Here is a 16,092-nt window from a genome sequence, read left to right as displayed (position 1 = left end):
AATCTGATGTAAATTAGCCATAACTTTTAACTTCAGTATTTTCAAATTCTATTTCCACATGAGCCAGTCAACCCCAAACATTATTGAAGTACACAAGGGTAAAGCTCCCATCACAATCCATGAGTGAAGAGCTGATGGGAGAGAAAAACTGAGCTGAAACAGTTTCCCCCCCCCCCAAAAGCAAGGGCAGTGCAGAAAAAGCACGATTTTTGAGCACTAGGTATTTCCACAAAGCTCATCCTTAGGACACCAGCTATAGGTCACCCCTCAGGCTAAAAACAGTGAGAGGTTTTGTATCTGTGACAGTCCAGAAACTTGTGCCAAAGCTTCTGCTCTTTTGACACAGTAAATACTACAACAAGGACAACGTTAATGTTATGCTTTCATTCTGCCCTTCCAAAGTCACACGTCCTTTAGAAGATGTTTATCAAAGTATACTGATCTTCAATAATGCACAACTGAAGCTTATTACAGTTGGGTAAGGCAGGCAGAAGGCATGTTGTATATATTAAGATTCAGGAAAGAAAACACATTGGGATCAGCAGGCTTGTTGTGCATTCCCCCTTAAGCTTCTTCAAAGACAAAACGCGATTGTTTTCAAAACAAGAATGGGAAAAACACACATGAAAGAGTTAAGAACACTTAAGATTTTGAAATGGTAAACAACTAAACTGAACCTTGCCCTAAGTTCTTACTTTAATCTAAAAAACCCAGCCAGCCAGCATGTTCCCTACAGAAATAACTGCTGAGTAGCTTCAGGAAATTTGAGTAAGGACATTCTTATCTAACATCATAATTTGTAGGGAAGTTCACTTTAATGCTGTTTCTGCAGTCTTAGTGGAAGGACATTAAAGCACATGAAGGCTGTTTGTCAGCATGGAAGTTGAATTTATTTTTTGAAGTCACAACACCACTTGGAGTTCACTGTGGGAAAGTTTTTACAGCATTGCTGCCCTCCAACACAACATATACAGTAGGTATGTTTATAGTAAGCAGACAGACTAAGAAACCAAACAAAAGATAATCAAATGGTTTGTACAGAAATGGTTGAGCTTAACTAGACTGGAAAGACACAGGCAGATGTGAGCCAAGTACACAAAACAGGCACCACATACACTGCTGCTGTAGCCACCCAAGAGTTCTCTACACTTGCATCTCCTTTAACCCTGTGTTATATATAGTCTCTCCAAGAAGGGAGAACGTAATACAAGCCACTGACCACAGAATTTCTTTGGTCTAAGTCCACTTCAATTTTTATTAGGCAACAGCATTTCCCATGATGATTTCTTCTGGGCAAGACCTGAGTGGTTATGTTCTTTGTATTGAAGATCTCACAACACTTTGCAAAAGCTAACGAGTTAATTCTTGTTCTGGATGAGTTCCAATGATGAAAAATTATGTTCTCCCTGATTAAAAAAGCCTTTACTGTTTCCCCAGGCTATCATTTCTTTGTATGCCTTCTACCTAAAATGAAGAGCTGAATTTCCTGGGATGTTGCTTTGTCACACCTAAAATTGGCTATGATTCAGTGACAAATGAGACTGCATCAGAAACATCATGGGAAAGAAAACATACATAAGCCAGGCAAGAATACACAGGGTTTTCACTCACTGTTGTTCCTTTACGTAACTTAAATTTTATATCCTAAAATAGTGTTTGTCTGCAATCTGAAAAGCTTCACAAGTAGGAGAAGAAAAATAGACAATTTAAAAAAAAAAAATTTAAATCAAGTTTCATTCTTTTCCTGACAATAAATACATCCCACAATTTTTAATTCTTTGAGACATAACTAAAAGGAAGGTGAGGACATCCATTTGTGAAGCAGACTGCATTCACAGCAACATACAGAAGTTATTGACAGCTGTTAATAAAACAGGATAGCTTTTATTATACTCTAAAATAGCTAAAGAATGACAAAGGAAGTGCAAAGTAACAACCTGCCCAAAGATTAGTTGCATTTCTGTACACTCCTGGTTCTGAAACTTTTCCCTTCAAATAGCAATACAAAAGGATTTCTTCTTTTCTACATTGCAAATGCAACTTCAAGGCACGAACACTTAATAAAGGATCGCGCCCACATCAGCTCAGATAAGAGTCAAGAAGAGCTAGGAAAACCACATTTTTATAATGTATTTAAAATTAGCTTTTATTAGTATTCCATGTATGAAAGGCAAATTTATCACAATCAAAACTCAACCTTTTTCTTTTTTAAACATTTACCCATGCATGACTAGAATCTAAAGAACTTGAACAATAAAATGTTTGATAGAGATAAACAGGAATGCAGCCAGGCAAATGGAAAAATCCTTCTATTACTCATAAGCAGCAGCAATATTAGCTCAGTAAAGCATCAGCCTTGCTTCTTGTATAGAAAGTGTTATTACTACTACTAAGAAACATATCTGAAGCATCCATATTAGCCTGTTAAGCTTTGACCTCTCTGCTTAGTAGACAAATCATAAAATTATTTCCCCAAACTTTTCACAATATTTTTAATAATAATAAAAAAATCTCAGCCACTGATGCAAGCACATTCTAAAAACTGAAAAAACACATTCAGTGTGTGACCTTAAAATACATGAGGAAATTTAGAGTATATCAAAGCTGCCAAAAAGATAAGGGTAAAAACAAATTAAGAGTTTAGAACTGGTCACTATAATCCAGACAAGCCTGTACTGAAGCAGTGAAGGCTTAGTGGCAACTCACAGCTGGAAGATGCTAAGCTTTTCTCACCTTTATGCAAAGCACCCATCTAGATATTTGCAGAATGAAAACATATTGTTCACATACATGGGCTTGAAATAAAAATATGTAAAATTTCAAGGATTCTTCCTGAGAAAAATCCTTGTATAATGCCTTGTCTGAAATGCGCAGGGTCAGCTCTGTCCCCATCGCTGCAAGAACAACATAGAGAAGCACACATTCTTTGCCAGACTAGCAACATTTATTCACACACAAGTAAAACATAAAAACCCCAACCCAAACACAAGGAAGTTTTTGTTATTTTGGTTTTTTTTTTACAAAATAGTTGCTTTATAAGTTAAGTTCCTCAAGTGGTCTGTGAATGGGGCTAGCACTTAAAAGATAGCTATGTGTTCCTATGGCAGTGTAAATGCTTACAAATCCCAGCAGTCACATCTTGCACTCACACCTTACAGATTCTGAAATGCTGCCACCATTTAGTGAGCTCCCCCCATTTTCAGTAATTACATATTCTTCTTTAAATATGAACCTCTACTTAAAACTTCCTGACCCATTACAGCAGGGAAACACTGCTCAACAGCAACCCCTTACAGAAATTTCATTTACAGCCTCAAACCCTCTTTTGTCAGGTAACGCCCAACAAGTCTTATCAGGCAATCAAAGTCTCTCACTAGTGACTTGTTTAATTACCATCCCTGAAGAGAAGGCTTGAAAAACTCATTTGTGTGTCAGGGTAGCCAATTTGTCATCCAAGAGAGCTCCCCTATCAGTGGAGGATCATCATAGTTTAATAATCATCCATTATCAAGAAAACATCACTGCAAACTCGAATGTCAATTAGAAAAAAAAAGGAATAAAAACTAAATAAAAACAAAGAGATGAGCAAGCAGGCAGATCAACACACATAAAAACGCTGGATACAAAGGGATTCTTTGTCAGCATCAATTGGAACAATTTGTAAAATGGCCATGAGCAAGTTTCCCCCTCAGAGCAGCTTGGAAAGCTCCGGGCGTTCCAGCTATCTGTTTACAGAATCCAGGTACCTCTGCAGCCCAGGTATCCAAAGCCTACATGTGGCTGCTTGCACATCTGTTTCAGACACCTGCACGGTGCTTTCACAAACTGGAGTTGACTGATCCACTCTCCCTAATTTACAGAACTTCAATTCCTGACAAAGAGAGTCATCTAAGCCTGGGAGCACTAGGAATCGTTTCGGTGTTACCCCCAAAAAGGCAAGCAGCTCCAGGAGCAATACCATGCATCTAGATGGATAGTCACAAATCCCCACCTCCAGTTTGCTGCAAGCAGTTGGCAGCTCCTGGCTTGTCTCAAGGTCAAGACTACCTCCTCTCAGAAGTAAAGCAAGAAAGCAATTCAGATTTAGAATGCTAACAGGCACCAAAAAGCAGCAAGTGAAATACCAAGAAGGAAACAGAAAGAACTTAACCATCAATGCACAACACTGAGTATAATCCCCAAGGTTATGTTGTCACATCCCTCTGGGCTGACACCAGTGTGGGAAGAATAAGGATTCTTTGGTAACTGATTAAATTGACAACATGAACATATGTTATTTAAAACAAAAAACCCAAAGCTGAAGTATTTTATTAGAAACTACATCCCTCCTAACTTCAGCTGTCCTCTCACCCAAATGCAACCAAGTGAGCTTTCAACCTGTGAGAACAGGCAGAAAATGCAAAAGAAAAAAACCAACAATCTTTATAAAAATGGAAGTGATCTTAATAAAATTAAATGGTTATGAGAATATTAATCCTGATCAAATAGGCTAAAGATTTGGTGGTACAGGGGAAAGGCTTAAAAAAGACAAAACATACAACAGAAAAGACCCAGCAGAATATAGCTACAGATGGAGAAGGAGGCTCTCAAGGACCTTTAAATTCTCATGGACTAATACCCCAGAAAATACAACCAAGGGAATAAAGTCTTCTAAGAGTAGCCTTAAATTAAATTAAGAACCATCTAGTGTATAGGTCCAAAATACTTAACTGCTCAAGAACAACACATAGATCACACCCCACGTACTACACTCGTACATGCAAATGTCAAAGAAGGTTAACATAGATTCACATCAATCTTAGTTACAACCTTTTTCATCTCTCCTTATAAAACCACGTTTACTGCCTGACTATTTTCCTCATGTGCTACACCAGCCCAAAAAAAGAGAGGATGTGTTTAAATCCTAAGAAGAGATGATAGCTTCAAAGGAGATTTCATTTTACAGAGCTGTTTACAAAACTGGTTTAGAGTCTAAAAAAAAATTTAATGCAGCTTAAAGTCGATCTTGCAGTAAATGAGGAGAGCTTTGGGGAGACATCTTCTACATTTTTGCTCAGATCCAGTAAATAAATACTAGTGCTGAAGTTCTTGAGCTGTCCAAGAAAACTCCTCCATATTGCATCCCCAAAGTAGATCTCATTTTGATACATCACAGTCAGGACAAATGTCTGTGTGGCAGCAGAAATACTGTATTCACAAACACATCCTAAAGCCAGCTAGATGAGAACATAAGGCCAAAGTGCTACAGAAGCTTCCACAAAGGTAAATCTTTTACTCAGCAGAGCAAATTTACAAAAGCACACTACTCTTTCCATGAGGAAGAGCCACAGAGCTGGTCTGAAGATTATGAGTTTTCAAATGGAAGGGAAGAGGTTAAACACACTCTTTAACTCTTCCAAAAGGAAGGCAAGCTCTGGCTAAAAGATGTTGTATTAACAGCTTATAAATTCTGTATTCCTTAAGAGTAAAAAACACCCAGAAAGCCAAACTCCTCTTTCACTTACACAAGCATAACTTGCTTGTGTTATCTTGAAAGTATCAAGAAGCAGTTTGAATTTCTACAAAAGACAGACACGTGCTGTGGCCAGCAGGTATTATTATTTCACTTGATTTATCAGTAACTATGTTAAATACAGTAAGATTATTATTGCTTAAAATGAGGCATTTGTAACATTTACTTCTCAAGGTAACATGCATTCATAACCACCCCTCCCAAGCTTTACCACTTCATTTCTAACTTCCTGATTCCTACATAAAGTTCTATCGACTAAATTCAGAGATGCAGACTATGTTACTAAGGAGTTTTCATTTCAGATCAATAAATAAGTAATGTATTCTGTTTATTTTACCCCAAGATTCCAACTATTGAGACGTGCTTCAAAGTCACTGTCATCCAAAGAAATGGGATTTTTATGACGATGGTCCTGGAACATAAAAAGGTCAAACAAGGTATCAGAAGACCTGACAGATACATCAGCTTTAAAAAAAAAAAGCAAGCTTCTCATTAGACTTGGCAGTGCCTCTACTGCATTTCCTAATATCCTCATGGCACCTCTGACAGCCTGATTCTGAACAGTTCAATTACCAGCAGGATACTGCACAAAGAAAGGAATTCAGAGGATAAATTAGCCTTCCTCCTGACTTTGCTGTTGTTCTTTATTTTACTTATTTCCAAAGCAACAGGCTCCTTTACAAAGGGTGAGTTTACTAAACAAGAGTCGAAATGCTCCACTCTTCAAGCAACCTATTTATTCCAGAAGTGAGCCAGTCTCCACTGTCACTTTTGTGGGGCTAATCCAGAATTTACAGATCACCCGATCAGCCTCCAAATAAAATGATAATAATAACAATAACAATAAACCAGAAAGAAGTTAAAGGAAACCAGAGCAAGACAGGGATAGTTCCAGTGGGCAGAACTGCAAAAGCAGAGGACAGAGTAAGAGCTGCCCAGCTCAGGGCTAAGGGTCCCCTTTGCAGAAAGGCTTCCCAGCATTCAGTAGGGATGGTCACTACTGTTGTTCAAGGCTGTGGCTGTCAGAAGGCTTTTTCCTGTGGGTAAGAGTAACTGCTTCTATTTAATATATCAAATAAGGAAAATTATCTGTATCAGCTGCCCTAACTGAGATAACACACTCTTTTTCTAAAGAACACTGAAGTGTGGATTACTTTGTCTCGCTAAGTTTTGCTAGCAAGAGGTTTGTGCAGTGGCATGCCAGCACCCCTTTTTGGAACCTGCTCATTCATTATGAGCACACAGTGAGTGGAGCTTTGACTCCAGTTCATCGACACTTGGTTTAAGCAGTTCTTAATGGTTCTTAAAAGACTCCCTGTTCCTCTACCTGGGCCTCAATTATGCCAGAACATCTGTGCATCACTGACAACAGAACAAGATACTATTTGTTCCAGCCAGCCAAATGTTCATCAAACTGTTTGGCAAATCAAGACAGGATTATTTCACTTAAAGGCCCTTTTAAAACTATAATCACAGTCAAATCCAGTATATGGAGCTGAAGAACAATGAAATGCAGTGATTTGCCTAATAGTGCCCTGGAAGCCTCTGGCAGAGCCAGGAACAAAAAGTAAACAAACCAACCAACCAAAAAAAAAAAAAACCAAAACAAACCCCAAAACTAAAAACCATTAAAGTTTAAAAACTTTAAATCCAGATTTCAACTTAAGGAAATCCTTTTCTTTATAACAAAGAAATATTTCTTATGGAACAGTTAAGTCAAGTAAAACAAACAGGAAACCAATAAGGAGAAATTTAGTAAATCCAGCATCTGTTTTTATTTTTAGTTATAGCAATATTTTTAAAGTTACATTTGTATATATACAATCAACACACACATTATAAATACATTCATACTAATCAGAGCCTAGAGCAGAGACGTTCAGTGTTTGCCCACAGACCATTGGTAGCCTGCCATGATAAAACATCCTCTACCCCAAATGCACAGCAGAACACAAATGCCTCAGAAAGACAGACCCAGCTGCAAGCTTCCCTTTCACCCTGCTTGCACTTCACATCCTCAGAATTTCTTGATTATGCCCAGTAAAGACAATTAAGAACAGTCTATAGGAACTGCTCAGGTGTCAGCAGCCCACTTCCAGCTGCAATGTTTCTAAACTGTTCCTCTGATACAATCAAAATACAAGTGTGGGCAGACCTATAAGGTACATACAACAATTCCAGTGTTTCATGGAGGAAAGAGACGTCAGAGAAGCACTGGATCTGCTGAAGGCACCATAGGAGAATGATCTCTCCAGTAATAATGACAGGACACAATAAAGCTACAGAACATATTCACAAAGGAAAAGAGTCTATTTGGTGATAACAAATATTTGTCAGGAGTGGTTTTCATGTTAAATGCCTGCAGTTATACATACAGTATCATTAAATATTTTGGACTAAAAGGGTTTTTTTTTTTACATGAAGCCTGTTTAGTGTCCTTCCATCAACCATAATGCTAGTTGTGGAAAGTTTGATAAAATGAACAGTCCAAAATTCAGTCTTTGAGAGGACAACCATGATTAACCAGAGCCAGAGACATCTATGCTGCTTACTTTAATCTCCTATTGCAAAACACAAGATGATGTCAATACAGTCAGTGTGCCAAGCCTAGGGAAAACAATGCAGCAGACATTAAACACACTACACTAGAGAGGTCAACCATTAGGATGAAGTGAGAACATCCTACAAGAAATGCTCTTCCCCTGCACTTGCAGAGGGCAGATTTTGATGAGCTTTAGTTTTTCCCTATCACTCCATCCCAAGTGTCTGCACTTGTAGGCAGGGATCACAACTCATGCAGCTAGAAACAACAGCTTTATGGTGATATAAAAAACCCAATTCATTGCAACTAGAGCAAGGTAAGGACAAAAAGGAGAAGCATCTTACAGACAATGGCGTGGCTAAGTTATCTTCATCTGTCTGGTGAGGACTCACAGAATGAGATCTCAGTGCTGGCTTCTCATGACACTTGAGTCTTTCCCTGTTATTAAAAAGGGTAAGCAGAAAGATAAGAATTAATTTTAACAAACTCATGGCACACATAGGATGTTAATCTTAAAATAAAATCTTTCAAAATATATGAGAAATAAATTATCAAAATGTAAAGATCAAAAATAGGAGAATAAAAAAGAAGAGTTTCCCATTAAAACCAGACAAAACCCTTAAGTATTCCATTAAAAAAACCCATCAGCCAAAACACACCCCAAAAAAGACACCAGAAAACACATGCACATCACAGTGTATTTTAAGGTGTTCTTTGCATTTCTTAGTTATGACATGACCCAGCATCTCCCAAGAAATTTTAGGACAAATCTTAATAAAAGTTAAACTGAGAAGGCTGCTCTAAAGAGACATTTTTGAAAGAAAATTGTTCAACATATCAGATGACATATGATAAAGTCTAGCAGCTTCGAGAAGACAAAACAAAGAAAGTGATGGTTGGCTGCACCATAGGAGATTTTTTTTAAAAAAGCTTCTGTTAAATGAAGCATTTGAACACAGAGAAATCAGGAATAGCACACAGGGGAAGATAACCTTCCCTGATGCACCTGGTCAAGTGTATCACACCTTTCTCAATCAACTATAGGACAGTGAAAAGGAACAGAACAAAACAAAAGTTATAAGCATTTGTTAGAAGAGTTGATATAGCAAGATACAGCAAAACAGAGGTGTAACACCCTCCAGCATACACTCCAATGTCAAATCTACATGTATTACAATAATTCAAGCCTCCTGTTAGTCCGTTCACCTCCTTATGACTCACTATGCTGTATTAAAATCAAGTCTGACCATTAAAATACCTTTCATTCTTTCCATCCGGCAGCAAATTAGAGACTAAGTGATGCCAAAAAAGACACTGAGACAAATTAAGTGTTTATGAACAGAAAGACAACTGTTGGATGGACAATGTAAACTAGTCACTTTTAGAAAGACAAACAGGCAAACTTTTCATGAAGCACACACTGCCTCAGCTTTCGTCCACACAGCAGGGACCTGTGAAATACAACAACTGGGAGCATACCTTCCCTTCCAGCACCAATAAATACCACCAGCATCCATGGAGGCAAAATAACAATCACAAAGCAGTAAACAGTTTAGACAAGCAAAGTCTTAAAAGGTTAAAAAAAAAAAAGATCAGAAGAAATATAATACAATGACTGTCTCCAGCATTGCAAAACATGCATTTCTCACCAAGATTTCATTGGACACAAAGTTATCTTTATCTTTCATTAAAAGGGGAAATCTTCACCTGTCAGTAAACCTGCACTTGTAATCAGACTTCTTTTCTGAACAATACCCAGGTTACCTAACAATTCAATTAAAGTTCCCACTGTTTAAAGTGAGTGAAAACAGCATTCATGTCCTATCAATAATTCAACCCAAGTCACTGGTAATATTTTTAAATTGAAAAAAAAATTGGGGGAAAAGTCTAGTTATGTTCTGAGATCTCTATTTTCTGTTTTGAAGTAGTGAGAAGGAAGTTGCCTTACTTGATCCTATAAGGGTCTGTTGAAATTTTGTGTAAAGATGGACTGCAGCTATGCTCATATCAAGCATACATGACTCATTGGCTCCCTTCTCTAGCCTTCTGTTAACACAAGCCAGGCTCCCCAAATCACAGAGTTATTGCTTTTCCCCTCCCACAGCAGGTGAGTGGAGAACAGTCAGTCTCAACACCAGCACTGTGACCTCCTGCTTCAGCCAAACCAGCGAGCTAGCATGGGAGAAGGAAGCAATTTGCTGCCAATTAAGGAGATTAATAAATAATTTCCTAGTGTAAGTAAGGGAAACTCACTCCTGGTACAGCACAGTTACACACTAACCTTTAACCACTTCTTCAGGCATAATCTATAAACATACAGCAGACTTTTCCCACAGGGTCAGAACGACCAGGTTTCTATTCAAACCAAACTACACATTCCCAAACCAAATTCTCTCAGGTTTCAAAATAAAGATCACCTGCCCAGCACCAGCTGAGTTGGTCTTATTAATTTACACCCTTGATTGCCAGTAAGGTTTGTCTATCTACTACTTATTTAGCCAGCTAAATACCCTCCTACAGAAAAGCCAAAATCTTCATGCACAGAGGTATGTGTATTGCAAGATAAAAGTAACTACAAAAAGAATTTCTCTATCAGTTTCCTCTGTTTAAAGAAGGGAATCTTAAGAAGAATAAAAATAAAAAAAACATCAATAAACATCTACAAACTCGAACATTTCTCACTGACATTGTCTATTTTGCCCGGAAAAAGCGTTACAGTCTATCTGTAAGAACTGAGTCGTGGTTGGAATGCAAATGTTTCATCCAACTACATCTATTGCACGCTTGCAGATAGGTTCCTAGATACATACGGCATAAGAGACAAGTATAACGTTACAAGATCCCCATCTGCTGGCTCTTCCCACAAACTGCAGATTCCAGAAATTCATCCTTGACCTGATAGCTCCCTCAGAGCTGCAGGTACAACAAAACACGGGACCTGTACAGCAAGTATAGCAAACATCTTGATGTTGATACACGTAAATAAGTATTCAAGAAGCTATTGCTGCAGAACAGAACAACTGAGCATTCACCTTCAACCTCTTGTTGTGGGAGTTCTGCAGGAAGAGAAGTTTCTTGTTGCTGTGAAGATCAATTCATGCAATCTAGAAACCTATCAAGATTTCTATTTGCCAACAGAAATTCAGATTTCCTTCAACACCGCTCCATCCTTGGCCCGAGTACCTGCTAGCAGAGCCATGCCTGTGCAGCTAAGTTTCACTTTCAGGTTTCATCAGCCCAGTTGTATGATTTTCAGCAGTGTCCAGCTGAACAGCTTGCCACACCTTCAACACTGCAGGGCCACGATCCGTAGCCAACAGCAAAACAACAGCCTGAACATTTCGTCCCTTTACCTGCTTTGTAAACAGCTCTATACCCAACTGACTGGCACTAAGGATGCAGCTTAAGCTTATTGGCTCCTGCAAACCTACAGACAGAGACTCTCCAATGGATTGCCATAGCAAGAAACAACCACAGATCCTCAGGATTCTGCTGCACAAGTGGAAATAAGCAATACTGGATTCTTTGGTGTTACCCTAATGACAAGCACACAGGATTTAGGCACAGGGGGTGCTAAGTCAGGCACCAACAAAGCACATGGATTTGTAGTAGACAGCATGATATAAATGAAAACATTTTAGATCAAACCCAGAGAGAGATTATTCAGACAAGGACAAAGTTACTGCAAACAACCCTCCCCACACAGAAGAACAAAACTACACAGCATAGCATCCCAGAGGCAGCAGCTCTGATTTTGAACCTCATAGGTTTTAATAAGTACAGCTGGTCCAGTCTGACTTTCTATAATCCAGAATATTTCCTGCAAGCTTCATGAAATCTTGCTATTTCAAAAATAAGCCAAGATGAAAACACAAGACAAGCAGGTAAGTGTTCAGTAAGGACTAATGTGCTTGCAGAAATTTGGATCAAATCCCACTTTCTTCGTACACATCTAATTATTCTGTTTCTCACATAACAGCAAAACTTGTTTATCTGCATGGAGCCACTGTTCTCTTTCCTCTAAACAAGTATCTGTGAGCAACAGTGATAGAATATCCTTTAAATCTACCATCAGTATACTTGTCTATATTTCTGTTCTCTACAGAAAAAAGCCAATAAAGCTATTTGATATAAAACTCCTTTCAGCATTATGAACTTAGGCAACAGCATTTTTAATATTATACATAATACAATGTAGTGATAGGACACAGGGTAATTGCTTTAAACATAAAGACAGCAAATTGAGATATTAGGCAGAAATCCTTCCCTGTAAGGGTGGAGAAGCCCTGGCACAGGGCGCCCAGAGAAGCTGGGGCTGCCCCTAGATCCCTGGCAGGGTTTAAGGTCAGGTTGGATGGGGCTTTGGGCATCCTGGGCTGGTGCAGGGTGTCCTTGCCCATGGCAGGGGGTGGCACTGGGGGGGACTTTGAGGGCCCTTCCCATCACACCATTCTATGATTTACTCTCCCCACATTTTTTGTCACTTGCTTACTGTATGATCCTTTTATTTGGAACTGTATAGAAATAGTGAACATTGATCCACTTCAATTTCCTTAGTTATTACCAGTTTCCATGCATCAGCATGTAGAAAACAGGACTGTACAACAACTCCAAGGGGACAGCAACTGTTTTGATAGATTTTAAGAAAAAACTGGCTCAAGAGCCTTCTGTATGTGTACAGTCTTTTACCACATCGTTTTCTCCTTACTGCCTGTCCACATTTGTCTGTGCTTCCCTCTCCCAGTTAAGTAATTTTGCATGAATTATGCCTCTTGCCTTATGACCACTGTGCTTTGCCACCATAACATCTGAGATCTGAAAAACATAATCAGAGCACCAGCTTATTTGATAGATATTAAGAATGTCAGAACAATTGCTCCTGTCTACTTTTGAAGTCTACAGAGGATGTTATCAAAAGCAGACAGTGATTAATTGTGCAAATGATGAGTACCCCACAGTAACCACCAGTCCAAGTCACATCAAAAACCTCTCTTCACTCATAGCTAAACCATCAGATTGGCCTATTGGTTTCTCCACACTACGTGTCTGTGTCTGAAAGAGGAAGAGCATAGAGCTATAGGACACACAATATGACTTACAGAAGCCAGAGAAGACAACATAATGGAGGAATGTAATAACAGAAAAGTATAAGCTGCTACCAGAGTTTCTGCATATATAAAGTACAAACACTAAAAATGAGTCCATGAGGGCATCTAATAATTTCATGCACACAAATTCAAACACACAGAGTATATCAAAGATCTATTGAATACGAAGCAAATAGTGACAAAAGCAAATAGATAACTCTTACCCATATGTAAGTGATGTTGTTAAAGATGATTCCTCTTTAGAAGACATCTTCTGTGACTCCTTATGCTTACATTCACTGCTTCCCAGCTCTCCCACCACCCGGTCAGGTAAGCAGTCTGGGCTACTACTCTGAACTCTTGTTGAATTTGGTTCATCGAAATAAATTGACTATAATTAAAATAAATGCAAAAGCCAATGCTAGAATATGATAACACAAACATATTCTTTGCACTGGTAATTTTGTTTCTTGCAGGAATATCTGCAGTATAAAAATCCTTAGTCTAATGTAATGCAAATATTACCTTGCCAACCCATGGAAATCAGTACAACAGGCAATTGTCTAAGTGTTTTCTGATAGTCTACTTATTTCAGCCTAAGTGAGGACTGTTATCTCACTAAAGCTGATGCTAATGATTGACCTTGTACATTTAAATCTTCAGAAAACAAACTGCAAGTTTAACAATAACTATGGGAAATACTGTTACTTTTTCCTTCATAGAAAGATGGACTATTATCTGCACCTCATTTAAGCACATGACTCCTTTCAGGAGGACTATCTGCTAATTAAGACAAAACATAGCCTCAAGAGTATTTTACTACACCCTTTCAAAGAACTAGAGAAAAATTAACTTTCTGTTCCTTCAGAAGCCACATTTTTATAAGCCTTTGTGGAATCTGAGTTTTGAAGGAGAAAAGGTTTCATAAAAGATTTTACACATGGAAATATTTTCCAACACCAATCACAAGATTCACAACATAAATACCATTACAGATGTGTAATTCCACTCTAGTAATTGTTTTTCACATTTATACCAAACCAAAGACTTAAAAGTATTTTCAGAATATATTTAAGCAAGTTTGTCTCACAAAAAAGTTAGACTCACCATGTATGAAGGTAGAGTTTTCAGTATTCCTGGTTCAGGTTTATATGTAAAAGGACCTTCCAGCACACCTCGCTTCAGCATGTGGAGCAGAAGCTTTGCATATGAGTTCCTGTTCTTCCTTCCCCCTACTCCTGTGCCTGCTCCTGAGGGTTCGTACAGTTTTTTAATCCACAGTGCACATCTTTCTCGTTCTAAAAATAAAGATATACATAACCACTATACATTTTCACAGCAAATCAAAGACATTGATAGCCATTGCTGATGGCCAATTTTGTGTTTCCCACCTATCCAAAAGTTTAAAGCAAAAAAAAACCCCAAAACCCCAAACTTTATTAATAGTTTCAGTTTATGTCATTCAAGAATACTTTCTACAAATTCATGTTTATCAGAAGTTTACGAGACTACTAGAAACAGCATTTTCAGAATCAACCTGTAATAAGCAGAGAACATGTAAGTCACCAGGAATTCTGAACTCACTGCAAGAGGTGCCTTCAGCTACAACATACAGCTTGCTTGAGCATTAATATTTTAAACACACTCTAAATCTCCATTCATTTAAAGAATCTATTTACACAAGCTTTCCTACCAGATGAGTAATTTGATTAAAGGCTTACAAAGCAAGATCTTAATTTGTAGAGTTCATGCCTTTAATAATAACCACTTTGTTCTAATAATTTGATTTATACCCATCATTTATTCATAGATGTTTATATTATTATGCACTCCTAAGATTTTAAAACCTTGATTGTTTAAGTAATTCAGTAGAAACTACAAGCTTCTAAAACACATGGGTTTTGAGACTGCACTTACAAGACTGCAAATATATTTTAGAGATAGGGAAGTTAGTGTATTTACACAAAAGCCCACTTACATCACCGAGACAGCAATAGCTTTTATAGGCACCTAATATATATATAAAAATCAGACTGAGATGTACAAAACATGCCTTGTAACATCAGACATTCAGTGGCTGGTTAAAGAAAGCGATACAAGTACACAGAACGATTATCAGTAACCTAGAACTTTGTTATTAGTGTTTCTCCATGAGCACATTTTACCACATGATGCCATAAAAAGCTGAAATCAAAACTCTTCACATATTTACCTGACCTATCCTGCAGTTTTAGAACACGAGGCTTCATATCCACAACAAGGACATCAAGCTCTGCATCTAGCTTCTCCCATGCTTCCTCTTCACCACTCATTTTGAAAAAAACACCAGAAGCAACCTGCAAAGTTACCCAGAGAGAAGCAGAGAAGATGAAACACCATTACAAAACCCACGCTCCCCTCAGGCCACGCAAAGACTTTGGTCTTATACAGAAATGAACCTAAATATTTTGTTATGTTCAAATTAACCCAAGGACAAGAGTGGTTCTCCACAAACAACAGATTGCCAAGGGAATCTACACAGGATTGTGTCTGGATTTGAAAACAAACAGCTGACGGCCAAGAACAGGTTCAGTCACACACATCTCTCTACCACATCCCAGTGAAAGGCTCAGAGCTGTGCCTGGTTCTCTTCCTTAGCACTCCTGTTGCTTCTTAAAGGGAAGAAAAGCAAGGAAAACCAGCATATCAAACCAACGAGTTCGAAGCAGCAGAAGCAACAAACGCTGTTGGAACTGGATTTAACGAAGCAGCCCTGAGAAAGCGGCCAAACATGAGCTCGTCCCCCGGGCCCGCCCCCCCCCCCCCCCCCCGACTTCCCAGGTGGACTACGCATCCTGGCTGAACATCTGAGTTCGCAATTAGCAGGTTCTTTGCCCACTTAGGCTGAAGATAGTAGCCTGGCGAAGCTGGGCCTCTCCCTGCGGACAAACCCCGTTATGCCCCCGGCCCGG

The 16,092-nt window shown here is 38.5% G+C and overlaps 1 protein-coding gene across 1 annotated transcript in view; it reads right to left on the bottom strand.

The window, feature by feature from the left end:
• CEP112 (centrosomal protein 112) overlaps positions 1-15,453 on the bottom strand; it is a gene marked incomplete at both ends in the record, with an annotated part of 154,418 nt that extends 138,965 nt beyond the window's left edge. Inside the window, 5 exons of the mRNA XM_084273526.1 lie at positions 5,850-5,924; positions 8,399-8,492; positions 13,366-13,532; positions 14,249-14,439; positions 15,354-15,453. Of these exons, the coding sequence (XP_084129652.1) occupies positions 5,850-5,924; positions 8,399-8,492; positions 13,366-13,532; positions 14,249-14,439; positions 15,354-15,453 (627 nt within the window). The remainder of the gene's footprint in view (positions 1-5,849; positions 5,925-8,398; positions 8,493-13,365; positions 13,533-14,248; positions 14,440-15,353) is intronic.
• Between the last annotated feature and the right edge of the window lie 639 nt (positions 15,454-16,092).

The sequence above is a fragment of the Gallinula chloropus genome (genome assembly GCF_964237585.1).
Source record: "Gallinula chloropus genome assembly, chromosome: 20".
Taxonomy (NCBI): domain Eukaryota; kingdom Metazoa; phylum Chordata; class Aves; order Gruiformes; family Rallidae; genus Gallinula; species Gallinula chloropus.
The sequence above is the reverse complement of the archived record's forward strand: the minus strand, read 5'-3'. Positions and strand labels throughout refer to the sequence as shown.